Source organism: Primulina tabacum, chromosome 5 (assembly GCF_025594145.1).
Source record: "Primulina tabacum isolate GXHZ01 chromosome 5, ASM2559414v2, whole genome shotgun sequence".
NCBI classification, from domain to species: Eukaryota; Viridiplantae; Streptophyta; class Magnoliopsida; order Lamiales; family Gesneriaceae; genus Primulina; species Primulina tabacum.
Genome location: NC_134554.1, coordinates 38850757 through 38867031, shown reverse-complemented (window position 1 = coordinate 38867031; position 16275 = coordinate 38850757). Strand labels below are relative to the sequence as shown.

At 33.4% G+C, this 16275-nt stretch overlaps 2 protein-coding genes and 1 non-coding gene across 5 annotated transcripts; 2 read left to right on the top strand and 1 right to left on the bottom strand.

Annotated features, from left to right (window-relative positions):
* Positions 1-1077: 1077 nt before the first annotated feature.
* LOC142547615 (uncharacterized) lies at positions 1078-7521 on the top strand. The gene is made up of 12 exons (XM_075655987.1): positions 1078-1420; positions 1614-1764; positions 2236-2331; positions 2523-2599; positions 4045-4127; positions 4614-4674; positions 4928-4995; positions 5077-5158; positions 5459-5542; positions 5644-5721; positions 6253-6372; positions 7030-7521. Exons 1-12 carry the CDS (start codon positions 1253-1255, stop codon positions 7204-7206), a joined length of 1245 nt encoding a protein of 414 aa, XP_075512102.1. The 5' UTR covers positions 1078-1252; the 3' UTR covers positions 7207-7521.
* Positions 7522-8889: 1368 nt separating this feature from the next.
* On the top strand, positions 8890-8986 carry TRNAY-GUA (transfer RNA tyrosine (anticodon GUA)). The gene is made up of 2 exons: positions 8890-8926; positions 8950-8986. It is a non-coding gene; the product is annotated as a tRNA-Tyr (tRNA).
* A 405-nt stretch (positions 8987-9391) lies between these two features.
* LOC142547614 (alkaline ceramidase-like) lies at positions 9392-12188 on the bottom strand. 3 transcript variants are annotated; one of them, XM_075655986.1, is made up of 3 exons: positions 11631-12188; positions 10773-11595; positions 9392-10181 (listed from the first exon to the last, which is right to left on the bottom strand). In XM_075655986.1, the coding sequence occupies exons 2-3, from the start codon at positions 11024-11026 to the stop codon at positions 9668-9670; spliced, it is 768 nt and encodes a 255-aa protein (XP_075512101.1). In that variant the 5' UTR covers positions 11027-11595; positions 11631-12188; the 3' UTR covers positions 9392-9667. The 3 variants fall into 3 exon arrangements, with proteins under 3 accessions (XP_075512101.1, XP_075512099.1, XP_075512100.1); XM_075655984.1 differs by having other exon boundaries at positions 10773-11105; positions 12022-12184; XM_075655985.1 differs by having other exon boundaries at positions 10773-12188.
* Positions 12189-16275: the final 4087 nt, after the last annotated feature.

Sequence of the window (16275 nt, the reverse complement as noted above, 5' to 3'; positions counted from 1 at the left end):
GATGAAAGCATCATTCAACATCTTCATTTTTCTTTCAAAATAAAATTTTTAATATTTTCAATTTATGCGTGTTATAATTCCAGCTACGATAAATAGCTAAATAAATTTATCCTCATTTACAGAAAGTTACTATGTAATAATATGTTTTATGTTTGAATAAAAAGTTGTATGTTTGAATAAAATAATTAAGGCTTACTGTCACTTTTATTTATTATTTACTGTCACTTTCATGTATTATTTTCAAAATTAAACTTCTTTAATATACACCTTATTGTAGGAAACGATAAAGGGTTGTGCTAAGTGTTGTTGAAGAAATCTACTTCAAGAACCATTTGTTGCTATTGGGTGGTTAGGCTGAGAGGAGCAGTTTATAAAACCAGGTAGATACAACCCGACGACATTTTGGTCAAAGAGGTAAACTGTTTAATTTATTTTACAGAAGCTTGATAGACAAATAAAATAATAATAATAATTTGGTATATAATCTGGAAATCATGCGAAGCTATATGTCTTTAGGTTATATGTCTTTAAGGAACATGATCGAAATGTATAAAAATTTTGGAAATTTTAAATAATTAGATAGCTCAAACAAACTTTTAAAGTATCAAGGAGTAAGAATATGATGTCCGGGGCCGAAGAGGGGGGGGATCGTCGGTGCCATGAGGTTGCACGGACAATGAGTGGCTCCTGGCAGACTTCTAGGCGGAAGGAACATGAATGAACCGATCTTACACCTGAAGGAGAGGATTCTGAAACTGTTCAGGTATGGGACTATGCAGTTGAGGAGGAGTTAAAAGATTTGATATGTACTACTCATATCAAGAAGGTGCATCTTCTTTTCGGTAGCTAATCACATAAGAACTTCAAAGTTAAGCGTGCTGCTTGACTTGTGGTAATTTTGGGATGGGTGACCCTTGGGACAGTAAGGACAGTCGTTGAATTTGGAGCGTTGCAAAAAAATAAAGTGAGTTTTATGTTTAAGGACATTGACAATTTGTCTATATATAATTGGGGCATTAATAAAAATACAAATAAAAATTAATAAAAATATAGGGGTTGTTTGAAATTTTGACACTTGTGGAGGAAAGCTAAATTTATTGCCTCTTCAGTTTCTCCTAGATGTCTTTCATTTCCAATCAACCCAAACTTTTTCTTGTTCACCTGGACAACTCCAATTCCCCCTCAAACCCCTGAATTTTCGAGATCAAGCGATCAAATCACAGACGGAATTTGAATACTGCCTCACTCGGGTATGGCTGGTGTATCGCTGATGTGCGGAGACTGCGGAACCCTACTGAAGTCAGTGGAGGAGGCGCAGGAGCATGCTGAGCTGACGAAACACACTAATTTCTCGGAATCGACTGAGGCCGTACTTAATCTCGTTTGCTCCGCTTGTGGCAAGCCTTGCCGTTCAAAAACGGTGTGTTTCTTGAGTAATTCACCGATCTATTTCACTCGTTTGTTGCTTGTTTCGATATATTAGTCCCTTGTATTAATTTTAGGAAAATCTTGATTATCATATCACAAGTGTTAGGTCGCTGTTGCTCAGTGCTTTTTTTATGTAAGCTTTTGGGTGGTGGTGTTTCTAATTAGTTGAATTCAAACCACTTTAGGACAGTGATTTGCATACTAAGAGAACAGGTCACACGGAATTTGTGGATAGGACTTCTGAGTCGACTAAGCCAATAAGTTTGGAGTCTCCAAAGCCACAGAAGGACGTGGAGATGGAGGAGACTGGCGATGGGAGTGGTACTCAGCAGGAAGGTATATTTTGCAAGTGATTATATTGCTAATGGCACATATCTAAGTGCCTGTGTATGGCTTACCTCTTTAAATTCTAAATGTGGAGGTATTTAAATTGTACTTTACCGTCTGTTGCCACTCGCCAACTCATAGTTTTTGGTGAATCTCATGTAGAATATGAATTTGATGAGATATACAGTTTGATTTCATGGAATGCTGCCAAAATTATGATCTAGAGGGAAATATTTTTAAAAAAAATGTACGACCACATTTAAATTTATCATCCAGTTTTTCATTCGGAAGTATGAACTGCACTTTAGATTTTGATTGAATTGAATTCTGATCGAGGGACAACCAATGCAAAATGAATATTCAGATCATCAGATGAAAGTTGAGTGTCTTTTTCTCATGCTAATGTCGGTACTTATGCTTAGCTGCACTGTGAGAGTGTAGATTGCACTTATTTGCTTCCTGATGTTTTTTCTGTCTTAGAAATGGTTGTTCCGGAAGTGAATCACGAGCTACTCAAGGAACTCGAAGAAATGGGATTTCCTAAAGAGAGGACAATTCGTGCACTTCATCATTCAGGTGAGTATTTTCTACGTAAGATACATGACTATATCTCATTAATTTACCTTTCAGAAAACGAAATTTATGTTGTACAAGTTCACACGATTTTGAGTTTCTTTCTAAATATTGTTGTTATTTTGTTTTTAAATTTGTGATCATCATCTAAGTTAAATTGCTATTCCGTCAATATATATTATCATATTTTATAGGCAATGTGAGTGCAGAGGCTGCTGTGAATTGGATAGTTGAACATGAAAATGACTCAGACATTGACCAAATGCCATTGGTATGTACATATGTGTGTAGCATATTATGTCTACATTAACAAAAGGCCATTCATATGAATTGTTGTGTGTAACCGGCACTTTATGTCCACTTGTTTATTTCTTTCTTTCACACCCCCTTTTCATCAATAATGTATGACTCATAAAGTTGGAATTAGAAGACCATTTGTTTTGCTCTTACTTTTTTGCGCAGATTCTTATATGATAAGGACGATGAGGCATAAATGGTTGCTACTATTGATAGAAGTGTGACTTGCTATACAGTCATAGGATTATTCCGCTGATGACATTATCATATGTTTTGGTTTAAGAGCTTGGTTGTAAATGGGTCAGATCTTGTAGGATTAAGATTCAAGATTATGAAATGTATAGACCTAAATTCTTAGAACTTTGGATGCTGCTGGAATTTTTTTTTTGTTAACTAAATCTAAATACTTTTCCAATTAATGCTAGCTAACTGTTATTTATTTTGGACTTGAAATGAACTATTCTTGAAATCATTTGTCTAATATATTATTTTCATGAATCTGTTCATCAAATAGCAGTTTGTTATTTATGTTTGTAACACTTATGTCAATGAGCGTATTGTTAAATCCTCTTCATAAAAGATTATTCTTTCACTTTAAGTACACAACAAGGTCAACAAATTGCCAGATTTTGACTTTATTTGACAAAAGAATATTCAGGTCTTTTGTTCAAATTGTTTTATAATGTCTTTTGGTTTGACTAGTTCCGATTTTTATGATATATTTTAATTGACTCATCAAATCAGTGAAATTCAAGCTTGTTTTGTTGGCTTAGCCCCGGTCTAATTTCTTTATAGATGATTTCTTTTGTTCCTGGCTGCATAAAGATTTATGATTGTTCCCTCTTAGCAGAATATATACTGTGATGGAGTTTGTTTTAATATCCTTTCATGAAGTCATACTCAGATGATTCCATGCACTTTTCCTTGATTGGCAGATCTTAGGCGATGTTTGGATGCATATTTGTTGGGTGTTTTCATTCTCCTTAAATAAAGCCAAGCATACATTTCATTCTTCATTACAATCTTGCAAAATTATTCCTCCATCTTATTTTTGTGTGTCCCTACGTAATCATGGCTTTGTTTCCAACTTTTCATCACCTCTGTAAAAAAAACTTTATTACTACATGATAAAAAATTTAAAATATTTTATTTTATCTGCATTAAAAAACCAAAAATATTGATGTAACATCATTGACTCAGTATATGCTATCATGGTATAGCATCTACAGCAATAAAATGGTGTTTCTTCAGTAAATAAAACAAGACATACATCACAATCTCCAAAATGCATAGTTTCAAAACACGCCAAAAAATACCCAACATGACCTGTGAGTAATCACTTTACTGAATTACTATCTTTTGTTTTTATTACTGGTTGGAACTACCATCATGTCATCTTTTTCCCCTACTTACGTGTAGGTACCTGTGAGTTCCAAGAAACCTGATGCTCCTAAGCCATTCCTGACACCAGAGGAGATTAAACAGAAACAACAAGAATTGAAGTAATTTTTTGTTATTGGAATTCTACAATTGTTTGTTTTATTCTTTTGTCGTTGATACAATTCATTTGCTTTTCAAACATTGATAGGGTCATTGTACACTATACTTTCAGCCGCTGTGTATGGTAGTTAAAGTTTAATGGAAAAAATTTGAGAACTTAGATAATCGTTGGGGTCTATATTGTAGTTGCACTAGCTTGATTACGAACTAGTCATCTTTGTGACTTACAGATAATAAAATAACTTATGGTTCTTTTAGAACAATTGAACAAAGAACTTTTAATGGAATTGGGGAAGTCATGGAATTGCCTTCCCTAGAATTATCGATTGTCATATGCATATGATGTCATCCTTAGAGTTTCTTTTAATGCCCACATATTCCAGATGTTTTTCTCTTTATGACATGGACTGATTTATGTTGATCGATTGCATTATTTATTTGCTTCAGTTCCTTGTGTCATTTGGCTTTATAACCCCTTTGACTTGCAGGGAGCGAGCTCGCAAAAAGAAAGAAGAGGAAGAAAAACAAAAGGAGAGAGAAAGAGAGAAGGTAAATTTGTTGTTACTTTTCTGATAATTCATGTATCCTCGTATAGGAGTTATTTTGCTTTAAATGGAACACTATGTTTTTCTTTTTAAAGTTTTTGTCTTTATTCTATTTGTAAACATTTTCTATTACTTTACATTTCGTCTCAGAAGTATGGTTTATCTTGTATTGATGTTAGCTGTAGTTTCTGCTGTATCTGCTATTGGATTGTATTTAAATCACCTAATTTTCTCTAGTATGGCTTCATAAATGACAGGAAAGAGTTCGAGTTGGTAGGGAACTGCTTGAAGCAAAGCGCATTGAAGAAGATAATGAAAGAAAGCGGTCTGCAACCAATTCTGTCCTTTTACCCGGCATCAATAATTATAGTTTTAGTTGAATTGGAACTTTACTTTGCTCTTGTAGTATGGTAGCTTTGCGAAAAGCTGAGAAAGAGGAAGAAAAAAGGGCAAGAGAGAAAATTCGTCAAAAATTGGAGGAAGACAAGGTCTCAACAGTTTCCCTCCAACATCTGTTTGTCTTCATTTAATCATTCCTTTGTTTTCAACATCTTGAATTTATTGATAAGAATTAGGCTCTTTACTTGAACAATCAAACATTGTGGTTTAAAAGTCTGGGAGAAGACTTTGTTTCCTTTCATGATTGCTAGTGTATTCTAGTCGGCCTTGTGCAAGGCAACATACATGTGAACTATTATTTTTAGAGTACTTTCTTTTGCTTGTTTTTCCTTAACTTTAATCATTAGCTTAAAGTTTCTATATTGAAATGGTTCATCTATGTTTGACAGGCAGAAAGACGAAGGAAGCTTGGGTTGCCACCAGAAGATCCGGCTGCTATAAAACCTTCAGCTCCACCAACAGAGGAAAAAAAGGTCTTGCTTTATTCTGATTGTTTCCTTACATAGCCGGCTTCATTTCCTATTTACCCTGTGATATCTTGCCCTGAGCTATTCTTCTCAAAAATAAATTGCAGAGCTCCCTGCCCGTAAGGCCAGCTACAAAGACAGAGCAAATGAGGGAGTGCTTACGAACGCTTAAACAGAATCACAAGGTAGTAATTTCCGTGGCTTGCATGTTGAATTTAACAACCAACGCAAGGATGAGTTTAGAAAGGTGAATTCATGCAAAAACTCAGAAGATTGAAACTGAAAATAATCCAATTGAAAAAAGTTCAGAGCTGATTAAGTTTTTTGTACTCGTTCCAGTCGCTCATATGATGTAAAGGAACTGGTGAAAAACGGAAAGAAGAAAACTTTAACAATAAGATGTGGATTTTGAGCAAAAAGATGTGTTTCCGTGTATAAAATCTGTCGGAGAGAGTATAAATTCTTTGCTTGAAGGGTGAAGATGGTTTATTGCTTGAAGGGTGAAGATGAAACCAATATAATTTTATCTGTTTCGGTGAATGATAAATCTTTTTGATAAAATGCTGTATTTGCGTGTTTTGGACTTCTTGTGTTTCAGGTCCAAATTCACAATGGTACTTCCATTTTAATTTTGTAAAATACTTTTGTATGTGACTATATGGAATGATATGCTCTGTAACAATTATGTGTCATATATTTTGTTTACTTTGCTCCAGGATGATGATGCCAAAGTGAAGGCCGCTTTCAACACACTTTTAACTTTCGCCAAGAATGTAGCAACAAATCCAAATGAGGAAAAATTTCGTAAAATCAGACTAAGCAATGCTAATTTTCAGGTGACACTGATTATTCTTTTTAGTTATTCATTTATTCCTCAAATGTGTCTCATTTTTCCATTTCTAAATGTTATAGTACCCATTTTTTTCTATCTTTTCTCCCCCTCCCAAATTTTTTCAGTTGGTCTTTGTCTCGACTGCATCCATAAATGAAACGAATTTCCATAACAGTCCTTACTTCCAATTTTCGTATGAAAAGTAGAGGCCAATGATGCCTCCTCATAACTTAGTTCATGTTTATTGGTGACATCATGTGGCATGAGGCCCCAGTGCATTAGAGCAGGCCACATATTCCACATCAGTAAGGGACTGAACCCACGGTTGTGAGTACGCTATTGAAGATTTAAAATTTTATGTGAATGGCGCATCTGTAATGGCTAAATTTGGCATGAAATATGAAGACATCAGACTCGATGCAGACATTTCTTCTTCTTTCACTTTACACAGACTTTAAAATGCCATATAGCCACCCTGGAAGTGAGTGGCAAGTGGTAGTTTTGAAGATACCATGGCCATATTTGACTTTTATTCACATCTTAGATTCGTCTCCAAGATATCCATGGAAGATTGTTGATTAATAAACCCATTTTTCGTTCTTTTTAAGAGCAAATCCTTGTTTATAATGTCTTAACAATCATATTTGATTGCTCTCGGCAGGAGAGAGTTGGAAAACTTCAAGGAGGCATCGAATTTCTCCAACTCTGTGGATTCGAGAAAATTGAGGGAGGTGAATTCTTGTTTCTGCCAAGAGATAAAGTTGACATTGCGGTGCTACATTCTGCTGGAAGTGAGTTAAACAGTGCAATTAGCAATCCGTTCTTTGGAGTTCTCTGATACACGTCCCTTCAAGTTTTTCCATGTATGCAAGTTATGTTTTTCGGGCCTCTGTCGTCAATTAACAATCTGTTCTTCGGACTTCAATTAACAATCCGTTCATCAAGTTATTTACAAGTATACAGCTTCTGTTATTCGGGCCTCTGTCGTCAACAATGTGCAAATTATTGAGAACATTGGATTTCTGTCATGGCTATTTACGTTCCAGAAAGAACTGTGATATTCCTAAAATTCGAATATTTCCATACAAATACCTCTATTCCTGATCTCTTGGTTGTGATGAGAAATGTGCTTGCTGACCCCATATGGCCAATATATTTGTGTATGTATGCATATGTATGTGTCTCTGTTTACTTCTATTAAATAAGCTACGTGATTATTATTTTTTTATTTTTTAAAAAAGCACTATTGAGCTTGAATTAACAGTTAACCAAATCTATAATTACATCATTTTATTTTACAAAAACAAAGGTATATAATCTCAAAACCCAAATACGTCCGGAAATGAATAGCCATCCGAGCTAATGTGTCTGCCACTTTGTTGGCGTCACGAGGATGGTATTGAACCGAGTTTCCTGGTTTCTTGAACGATGAAGGTCTCTCGTAGGAGTGTCAATTCGAGTGGGTTGGGTCGGATCGGGTCGGGCAATAGTATTATTCAATTGCAGCTTAAGAATGGTTTGTACAACAGAGAAAACATCATTTTCCAGAATTCAATTGATTGAAGTTTTGGCGCTGATTACGTTAAATGCCCAAGATGGACACTTAGTTCCATTATCTAGACTGCCAACCATGTTATCTCTTTGCACTGTTATTTACTTCCAAGCTACATTTTCTGTAAAATATAATTCCTTTTTAGAATACAGATATAAAACATGAAGAATATTGATGGTACTAAAAAAATAGCACTATACTAAAATACCTCGAACGTCGATGATTATGAACCAATTTTTTTCAATAAAATCGAATCGAACCGCCTCAAAACATCACATTCTTCTATAGTCCCTTAAAAATCCCACCAGATTAGCTTCATGCACCATACAGAAAATGCATATACGTCTTATATAAACTATGTAAAAATATATATATAAAATTAAGTATGTGCAACATGGAATGAAAAACAAATAACATGACTCATTTTGAAAGGTGAAATTCTATTCACACACCAACATATTGTTTTTGACACCAAATTGGATCCGTGAAGGAATCAAATTTATAAAAATCTTGATTCATGTGGGGCAATGTTGGATAATAATACCTGATGACTAAAAACAAGTTGTTCCAATGTCCTCAACAACAGGAGCCTCATGGAAAATTCACCCTACTATGTTATACAACAAATTGGTCTATATGTTCATCATGAGAACTTAGAGAAAATTTTCTCCAAGTAATTTGACCTCTTGATTTTTTGAAAAGGGTGACTATCTCAATATTTTGGTGGAATACTTGATAAAATGGCTCATGAGATGAGACACATACAATCACTGTGTGATAATTATTTTAAGAAAAAATAATTTTACATTTAATTTTGTAGAAATATTTTAGATTTGCAAGGATTCATACAGCAATTAGGTAGGCAATATGCAATGTAATAGGTATTTGAAAATAAGTTACCAACCAATAGCTCTGTAATTTACTATAATACTGTATTTATATAATAATGAGTTAGCCATTTCATTCAAACCGACCTTAGCTCAGTTGGTAGAGCGGAGGACTGTAGGTAGTGGTGGTGCTGTAGTAGTAATCCTTAGGTCGGCTGGTTCGAATCCGGCAGGTCGGATTTCTTTTTTTGCTTTTTCATTATTCGTTATTTTTGTTACTTCGTTTTCTTTACCTCATAATATATATATTTTTTATTGGTAGATTGGGCCTGGCCAAAGTTCCTCCATCCTGATTTTACAAGTGAAATCCTCACTCAAATTCCAATATTACCATCCAAGTGCACATTAAAATCATTATATCTATTAATCATAATTGTTTTTGACACAATCTTTTCTAAGTACGATAGGAGCGAATTTGAGATTTATGAAGGAATAATCTTTCCATTTTTACGTTTCACCCGACTAAAAAGAAAGAAAAGTTACTCTTTACTCCGCAAGATACACACAAACAATATCCACATGTGGTCACAAATATAACATTTTTTAGACATCATTTCACTGCCTGTAAATCAACACGCAAGAGGAAAAGCTCAAAACTTAGGACTTCAATAAATCATATTTAGTTTAATCTATTGTGAGATATTTAATAAATATGGTACATCACCAAAATGCTATAATGTCAAAATCTAAACAAATCAACCAAACTTACTCCCTACTAAGTAATTTAAATTGCAATCTTCAAATGGATGAAACACATGGACAAAAATGAGTTGTGACTACTAGCATTTGCTAGACAGCAGCATGTAACATGCTCGTAATGACTCCCACGTGTAAGGCATGGTTCAAATGAGTTGTAGCTTCTACTGGGACTTTGGTTTTTCAATCTTCACATAGGGAAAAATTCCGAAAAAGTGCATCACTTTCGGATTCCATTCCCGTTGTTGAGCACGGCAGAACATCAGAAACGTATTGGCAAAGTATGAGTTGAAACCCATGAAAACATGCCACATTGCGTGGCCCTGAGGATTGAAGTACCAGCTTGTGATTTTCTTGCATAAAAGACGGTCAATAAGCCAGCATAGAGTCCCAAGCAGCAAAGTGATGACATACAATTTAGCAAGTCGTTTAGCTGATCTGTCTTGTGTGTAAATATAATACTTGTACATCCTAGGAATGCAAAGAAAGCAAAGCAGTCCATAGTGCAGCTTAAAAGCGATGTCGAAATGAATTACTGAATGTGCTACAGCAAAGACCACGCCGTAAAGGAACAAGAAAGTGGGCATTGTGCTCCGATAATGCCAATCTGGTGAGTAGAGAATGTAGATATAAAGGAGCATTTCCCACACCATAGGTGTTTCATCTCCTTGCTGTTGCCTGAAATTCAAATCCAAATGATTGTCAAACAGGAATTTGTGGCAGGGTGAAAATTGTGGCTAGCTCAAACTGTTTTGTCAAATATGTGACATTTTTCACGTCAAGAGTGCTTTTATCTGTTTAAGAACTAAGTGGGGTCTAAAGTATATCATTTTGTCACAATGCAGGATAATACACTTGGGTTGCGCTTTGGACGGGAGGATTTCATTGGGAGGGAGAGATTTGATTGGAAGCAATTTGAAGAATGACTTTGCAATCACACATGTCTGAGTGCATTTCATTTTAAATTCATCACAATAACCATTGTGTCCGCATAAATTAAAAAAAGGGTAGATTTGATTAATTAGTCCATGCAATAAAATGGTCTATCAATCTAAGCACACCCTTGTATCCTGGATGCGATTGTTCTACAGGATGACATAGCCTAGGAAGTAGGAACAAAATGAATGATCAGATATTACTCATATTTCTGGCCCTAAGATATAGCTTTGAGGTAAAAGACTAAACATATTAAATCAAGAACGAAGAAAAATAATAATTCATATATATTATAGAGTAAAAGAAGTCAGTGATAAAAAATTGAGAACTTACAGCCGCCGTAGTGTGGCATGATACAACATGCTGCCTATGGAAAGTATCATATTTGATATGTGAAGGACAGTAAACCTTTTCTCAAAACGCTGTCTCAATGCATTCACAAGACCAATGAATGCTAAAATGATGCACGGAACATTAGAGATGGTGTTGAAATACTCAGCAATATAGGAAGAGTAAGTATAATTAGGTTCACACCACTCGTGTGTTGACGTGACAGGGCCCCAAAAACTTGACACTCCACCAGTCATTTCTCAACAAGTGGGCCCAAATACTTAACAGTTAACCCTTTCAAAGAACTTATCAGAATGCTGGAACTCTCCACAAACCCTACAAATGAAAAGCATGCAGAATACACAAAATAAACACAGTACATCTATTACAATAATCACCTAAACCATGCCGCATATGTGCATCACAAGAAAACAGAACACAATACAATGTGGAACTGAAAGCTAAAAATGAAACAAAGATGATAAAGCTATTCATTGGTCACAATCCAATAGAAAAATGACAAACAGTCTCATGTAATACATTGAAGACAAGGGGGGTCCACATTATCAAAATGATAGGTGCAAAATGTTGTGTACAGGGGGATTGATTCATATCGTACACATGGTAAAACCGAGAAACGGGAACTTATGTACTTCAACCCTTAACCATAAGGAATCAGATCTAGATGACGCAAGGATATTCATCCACAACTTCAATTCCTAACCATCTTCCAAGAAAGTAGGCAGCTTAATTAGTTCTTAAAACAAACAACACTCAAAACTAAACAAACTTTGCATCTCTTGCAAATAAGTTGATTGTCTAGAAACTTTCCAGCTTCAGAAAACATTCAGGCATTGAAACATATCTCGACTTAATAAACAAGATCCTACAACAAACAGATTATTGAGATCCTGGGTAATCCAAGCAGCATAACAAGGTTACAGTACTATCTGTGTCTTTTAAACTTCTGAAACTAAACCTAGAACTTGCACCAGGATCCCAATTGTAAAGTTGACATTTCATCTCATTTTCCATTCTTTTGCATGATCCATCGATGAGAAAGGGCCTATTACAAACCATGCCAATTTGGAAAAAAAAACCCAGTTACAGAAATCATCCAAGAAAATAAATCCCATCGTTCAAATCCAATGCTATAATCGTAACAGAAAAACACAATAAATTCCGTACATAATCGAAAAATGCCAACAGCAAAATCACGGCGCGCAAATACAAATTTAATCCCAACATGTACCTCCGAATCCAGATCAGCTTCGCGCACACGGCACGCAACCCAGAAAAACTTGGAACTTTTCACAATCTTCTGTACGGATTCGTGCGAGAGAGGACTGAATAAATATGGGTATTAGGGGTTTGGGACGGTTTTGAGTTTCAAAAGGATTCCGCATATCCTCCACGTCCAAGATGCTTGACCAGATTCGAGGTGTTCCTCACGCGATTAGATAGGAGCGTACGAATTTTACTCTAACTCGAAATTTTTATTTCCAATTTCATTTTATTCACAGACAATTCACTTGATCTAGTCTGTAATGATATTAAGAGTAGGTCTTTTGCGAGACAGTTTCACAAATTTTTATCTGTGAGACGGATCAATCCTACCGATATCACAATAAAAAGTAATACTCTTAGCTTAAAAAGTAATATTTTTTCATGGATAACTCAAATAAGATACCGTCTCACAAAATACGATCCGTGAGACTAGGGATGAACACTTTTCCCACTAGTTTGAGGTCCCACTGGGAAAACCCGAAATAGGGATGAGGATCCCCGATTTTTTCGGGTTTGGGTTTGGGTTCGAGGATTTTTTTAAATCCCCGATGTAGTTCAGGACGGGTATGAAATTACTATCCTCATTCACGAATCCGCCCCGAAAATAACATTAATAATAAAATAATAGTATTATTAGTATTAATAATATTATATTATTTTTTTTAAATATTAATAATATATTATTATTAATACTGATATTAATATTAATATTAATATCATCACTAATAATAATAGATAATAATAAGTTTTGGTTTGAGAAAATCTCTGAATCCATCGTCATCTTGTCATATTAATATTTTTGAAACGGATATGAAGGCGGGGATGAGAAGTTGATCCCCGAAGTTTCGGGTTTGGGGATTCCCTGAACCCGAAAAAGCGAAGATCGGGGTGGGTATGGGGGTGGGGATGGAATTCGGGGACGAGGATGGGGATGGCAAACCCGCCCCGTCTCATTTTCATCCCTACGTGAGATCGTCTCACACAAGTTTTTGTCTGATATTAAATTATGTATCATCAAAGAATATCTAAAATTAGTTTTTTTTTTTACTTAAAAAAATTCAAATATTAAGCCGATTTAATTAATTATATGATCCTTCCATTGGCAGTATGTTAAATATAATTTTAAAATTCATTAAAAAAATTCAATTTGCCAAAGTTTGACACTTTATCTCCATGTTATATGTTAATTTTATGCAAGTTGGTTGTACCTTAGAATCAGACTGCTGGGCAATTTGTATTTTTGGCATAATCTTTTACAGCAAATTCATAAATACTTAGCTTAGTTGCAAAGCTAGTTGGTGCTATATTGACGTGTGTATAAATGTTGAATTGTATAAAAAAAAGTTTTTTCTTATTGTTTGTGCTATTATTCACGAGTTGGTCGCTCTCTCGTATTCAAATCTACTAGATCATGTGTGTCTATCGTATTTCAATTGAATTTGATATAATATGTTAATGATCCAGTAATTAAAATTTTGACATTTCGTAGGAGGAGAAAACACTTCAAATATAACATAGAAAATTATATTATTCCATGCCAAGTAAACGGGGCTAAATATGGTTTAATTCTTGAGAGATGTCGATTATGAATAGAAGATCTTCTGGTGAATTTTTTTTACAAGTGGAATAAAATTGAGTATAAAATTCAACTTTTAAACCCCTATAAATATTTATGTTTTTTCATATATATTTTTTTATTGATGCAATCGAGTCATCTCGAACTTGTTATACTCTTCACTATGAAAAAACAGAGAGACAAAATTAGACAAACCGCGCAATTTTGGATGTGAATTTGGTTCCAGAATTTATCAGTTGGTATATGTCATAAAATATATATATATATATATATTTGGTTTCAGAATTTATCAGTTGGTATATGTCATAATATATATATATATATATATAAATTTGACAACGGTTGTTTGCCACTTTTTAAGAAAAAGAAAAAGAAAAGTAAACCGTCAGTGGGGGCTAAAGCTTCTTTACTAAAATAAATGAACTGGCCACCTCTAGTGACGACTTTAATATTTTATGTCATAAAGTCGCAATCTTTATTAGCGCTTTCTTTTATTTAATTTTTGAAAAGAGAAAATCATTCTGAAAACGTCAAAAGAAGTTACCAGTGACTACTTGTACCAATTTAATTAATCGTTTTATATTAGATATTAATTTTTTATTAAATTGTTTTAAAAAAATACACTTGAAGAGCTATACATGTACGTGTTTTGAAAACATGGTAAAGAAAAAAAAGATGGAATAATTTTTTTTATCACGTTATGTTCGTATAATTTTAATAATTCTATAAAAAAATTTAATCAAAATATTTTGTTCAACTTAGGATATTTTGGAAATAAATTTTTTTGTTAGATGTTTTGGTAAATAATAGTTAAGCATGGCAAACATAATTTTCTTCAATTTCAGTAATAAATTTAATGTGTAAATTGTTAATTAATTTAATAATATATTATATCACAATAAATTGGAGTAATAATTGTTTGTTATACAAGACTTTTTTTATATTAAAAAAAAAACCCTTTTTAGAACAACTAGTTTAGATATTTCACTTCTTCAACAACAAAATATGGTCATGTAATTAAAAAATTTCATAGTTGCGAAATTTTATAAAGATAAAAAAATTTAAAGAATTGAGGAAGATAAATTTTTTTGTAATTTTTAAATTTGAGGTGATAATGAATTCAACGAGCCAAAGGGGAGAGTGTCATTTTGATTTTGACGTCTTTTTCTCTCTTTAACAATATAAATTGATGTTCACTGAAAATTTAAGACTTGATTACAGCAGGTGACGATAGTCCCGACACAGGATTCGAATTGGTTCTGAGCGTGAAATCACGAAGAAAACCGTTAGAAGGGGGCGGGAGGGTGTCCCGACGTAGTTAATCTGACGCTCAAGTTATAGACTGAGTATATAAATGATGAGCAGCTAAGGGTGCTGCTGACAAACAATATATTGAATATGAATGAGTTGGACACTCAAACCTGATATTTATAGAAGAATACTTGGACATGTCATGGGGCCTTCTACTTTGGCCAGGGATGGCTGAGACCCATGATCTGGTGTAGGCTCGATTTGGATGGGCTCATCCCTGATATATCAGAAATAGATTTGTAACTTTATATGTCAGATATATAATTGACTTATGTATCACAATGATGAATCAAATCATACATAAAGTGTCTCGAAATTAATATATAGTGATAGATGTTAATGAATCTACGACTTTATCAGCATATAATATCAATTATAAAATCATATTTTATTCTATGTTAAATTTAAAATATACAACCACACTAGAGTTGGTTGGTATAAGGGAGTCACAACAGCCAATATTAACATGCACGCATTTCTTGCTTGTACAACTACTTTTTATGGATAATTATTTTTGGAGTTCGGTTAATTTTTATATAAAAAAATGAAGAATTATTTCTAAAAAATTTGTTATAGTTTGCATTTATTTTTTGGATAATATGTTATTTTTTAAGAAAAACATATGGTGCGATTACATTAAATATATTTTTAATTTGTATAAAATATGTGTGAAGTTTTTAAAATTTGAAAAATGGACGAGATATGATAGTTATTGGTATTTTGAAAAAACAAATTAAAATAGATTTTTATTTTATTTTTATTAAATTTTAATAAGTGTCAAAAAGTTGGACTACTAAGGTATATATTATTATTCAATTCACACTATTAGTCCACAAGTCTGCTTTTTTTTTTTTCCTTCTAATTTTATTTTTTCATCGAAGTGCTGATGAGCGATTTCCATAACAATTTCAGCAATTTTTAGAGACACGTCGTCAATGTCACGTCAAAAATTTGGTGAACAAAGTACTAAAATTTAAAAATGCAAATTAGTGACTCGGACGGTAAAGTGATCAATAATATGATTTAAAAATAGAAAGATTGCAAAATACAAATTTTAAAACAAAAAATTTATTTTTCCATATATATTATGCTTGTTATTATTAATTATAATAACATGACTAAATTTTAACTTTTATATTAAAAAATATTTTCAAAAATTACATAAACATACATTCTTGCAATAAATATGTAGATAATTAGTAACAAACGAAAATACCTATGTCCTATGTTATTACTAATTTCGTTCGTGATTGAAAAAACAAAAAACAAATTAATCTTTCTATAAAATAAAATTTACGGTAAATAATGATGACAAAAATCATTACCGTTTAA

Bases quoted from the DNA above. Each gene is read 5' to 3' on its own strand.
- LOC142547615 (XM_075655987.1), top strand. From the start codon at position 1,253: ATGGCTGGTGTATCGCTGATGTGCGGAGACTGCGGAACCCTACTGAAG. The intron at 2,332-2,522 runs GTGAGTATTTTC...CATATTTTATAG, and splicing joins TCGTGCACTTCATCATTCAG to GCAATGTGAGTGCAGAGGCT. The intron at 5,543-5,643 runs GTCTTGCTTTAT...AATAAATTGCAG, and splicing joins CACCAACAGAGGAAAAAAAG to AGCTCCCTGCCCGTAAGGCC.
- LOC142547614 (XM_075655985.1), bottom strand. From the start codon at position 11,026: ATGACTGGTGGAGTGTCAAGTTTTTGGGGCCCTGTCACGTCAACACAC. The intron at 10,182-10,772 runs GTAAGTTCTCAA...TTTGAATTTCAG, and splicing joins CATGCCACACTACGGCGGCT to GCAACAGCAAGGAGATGAAA.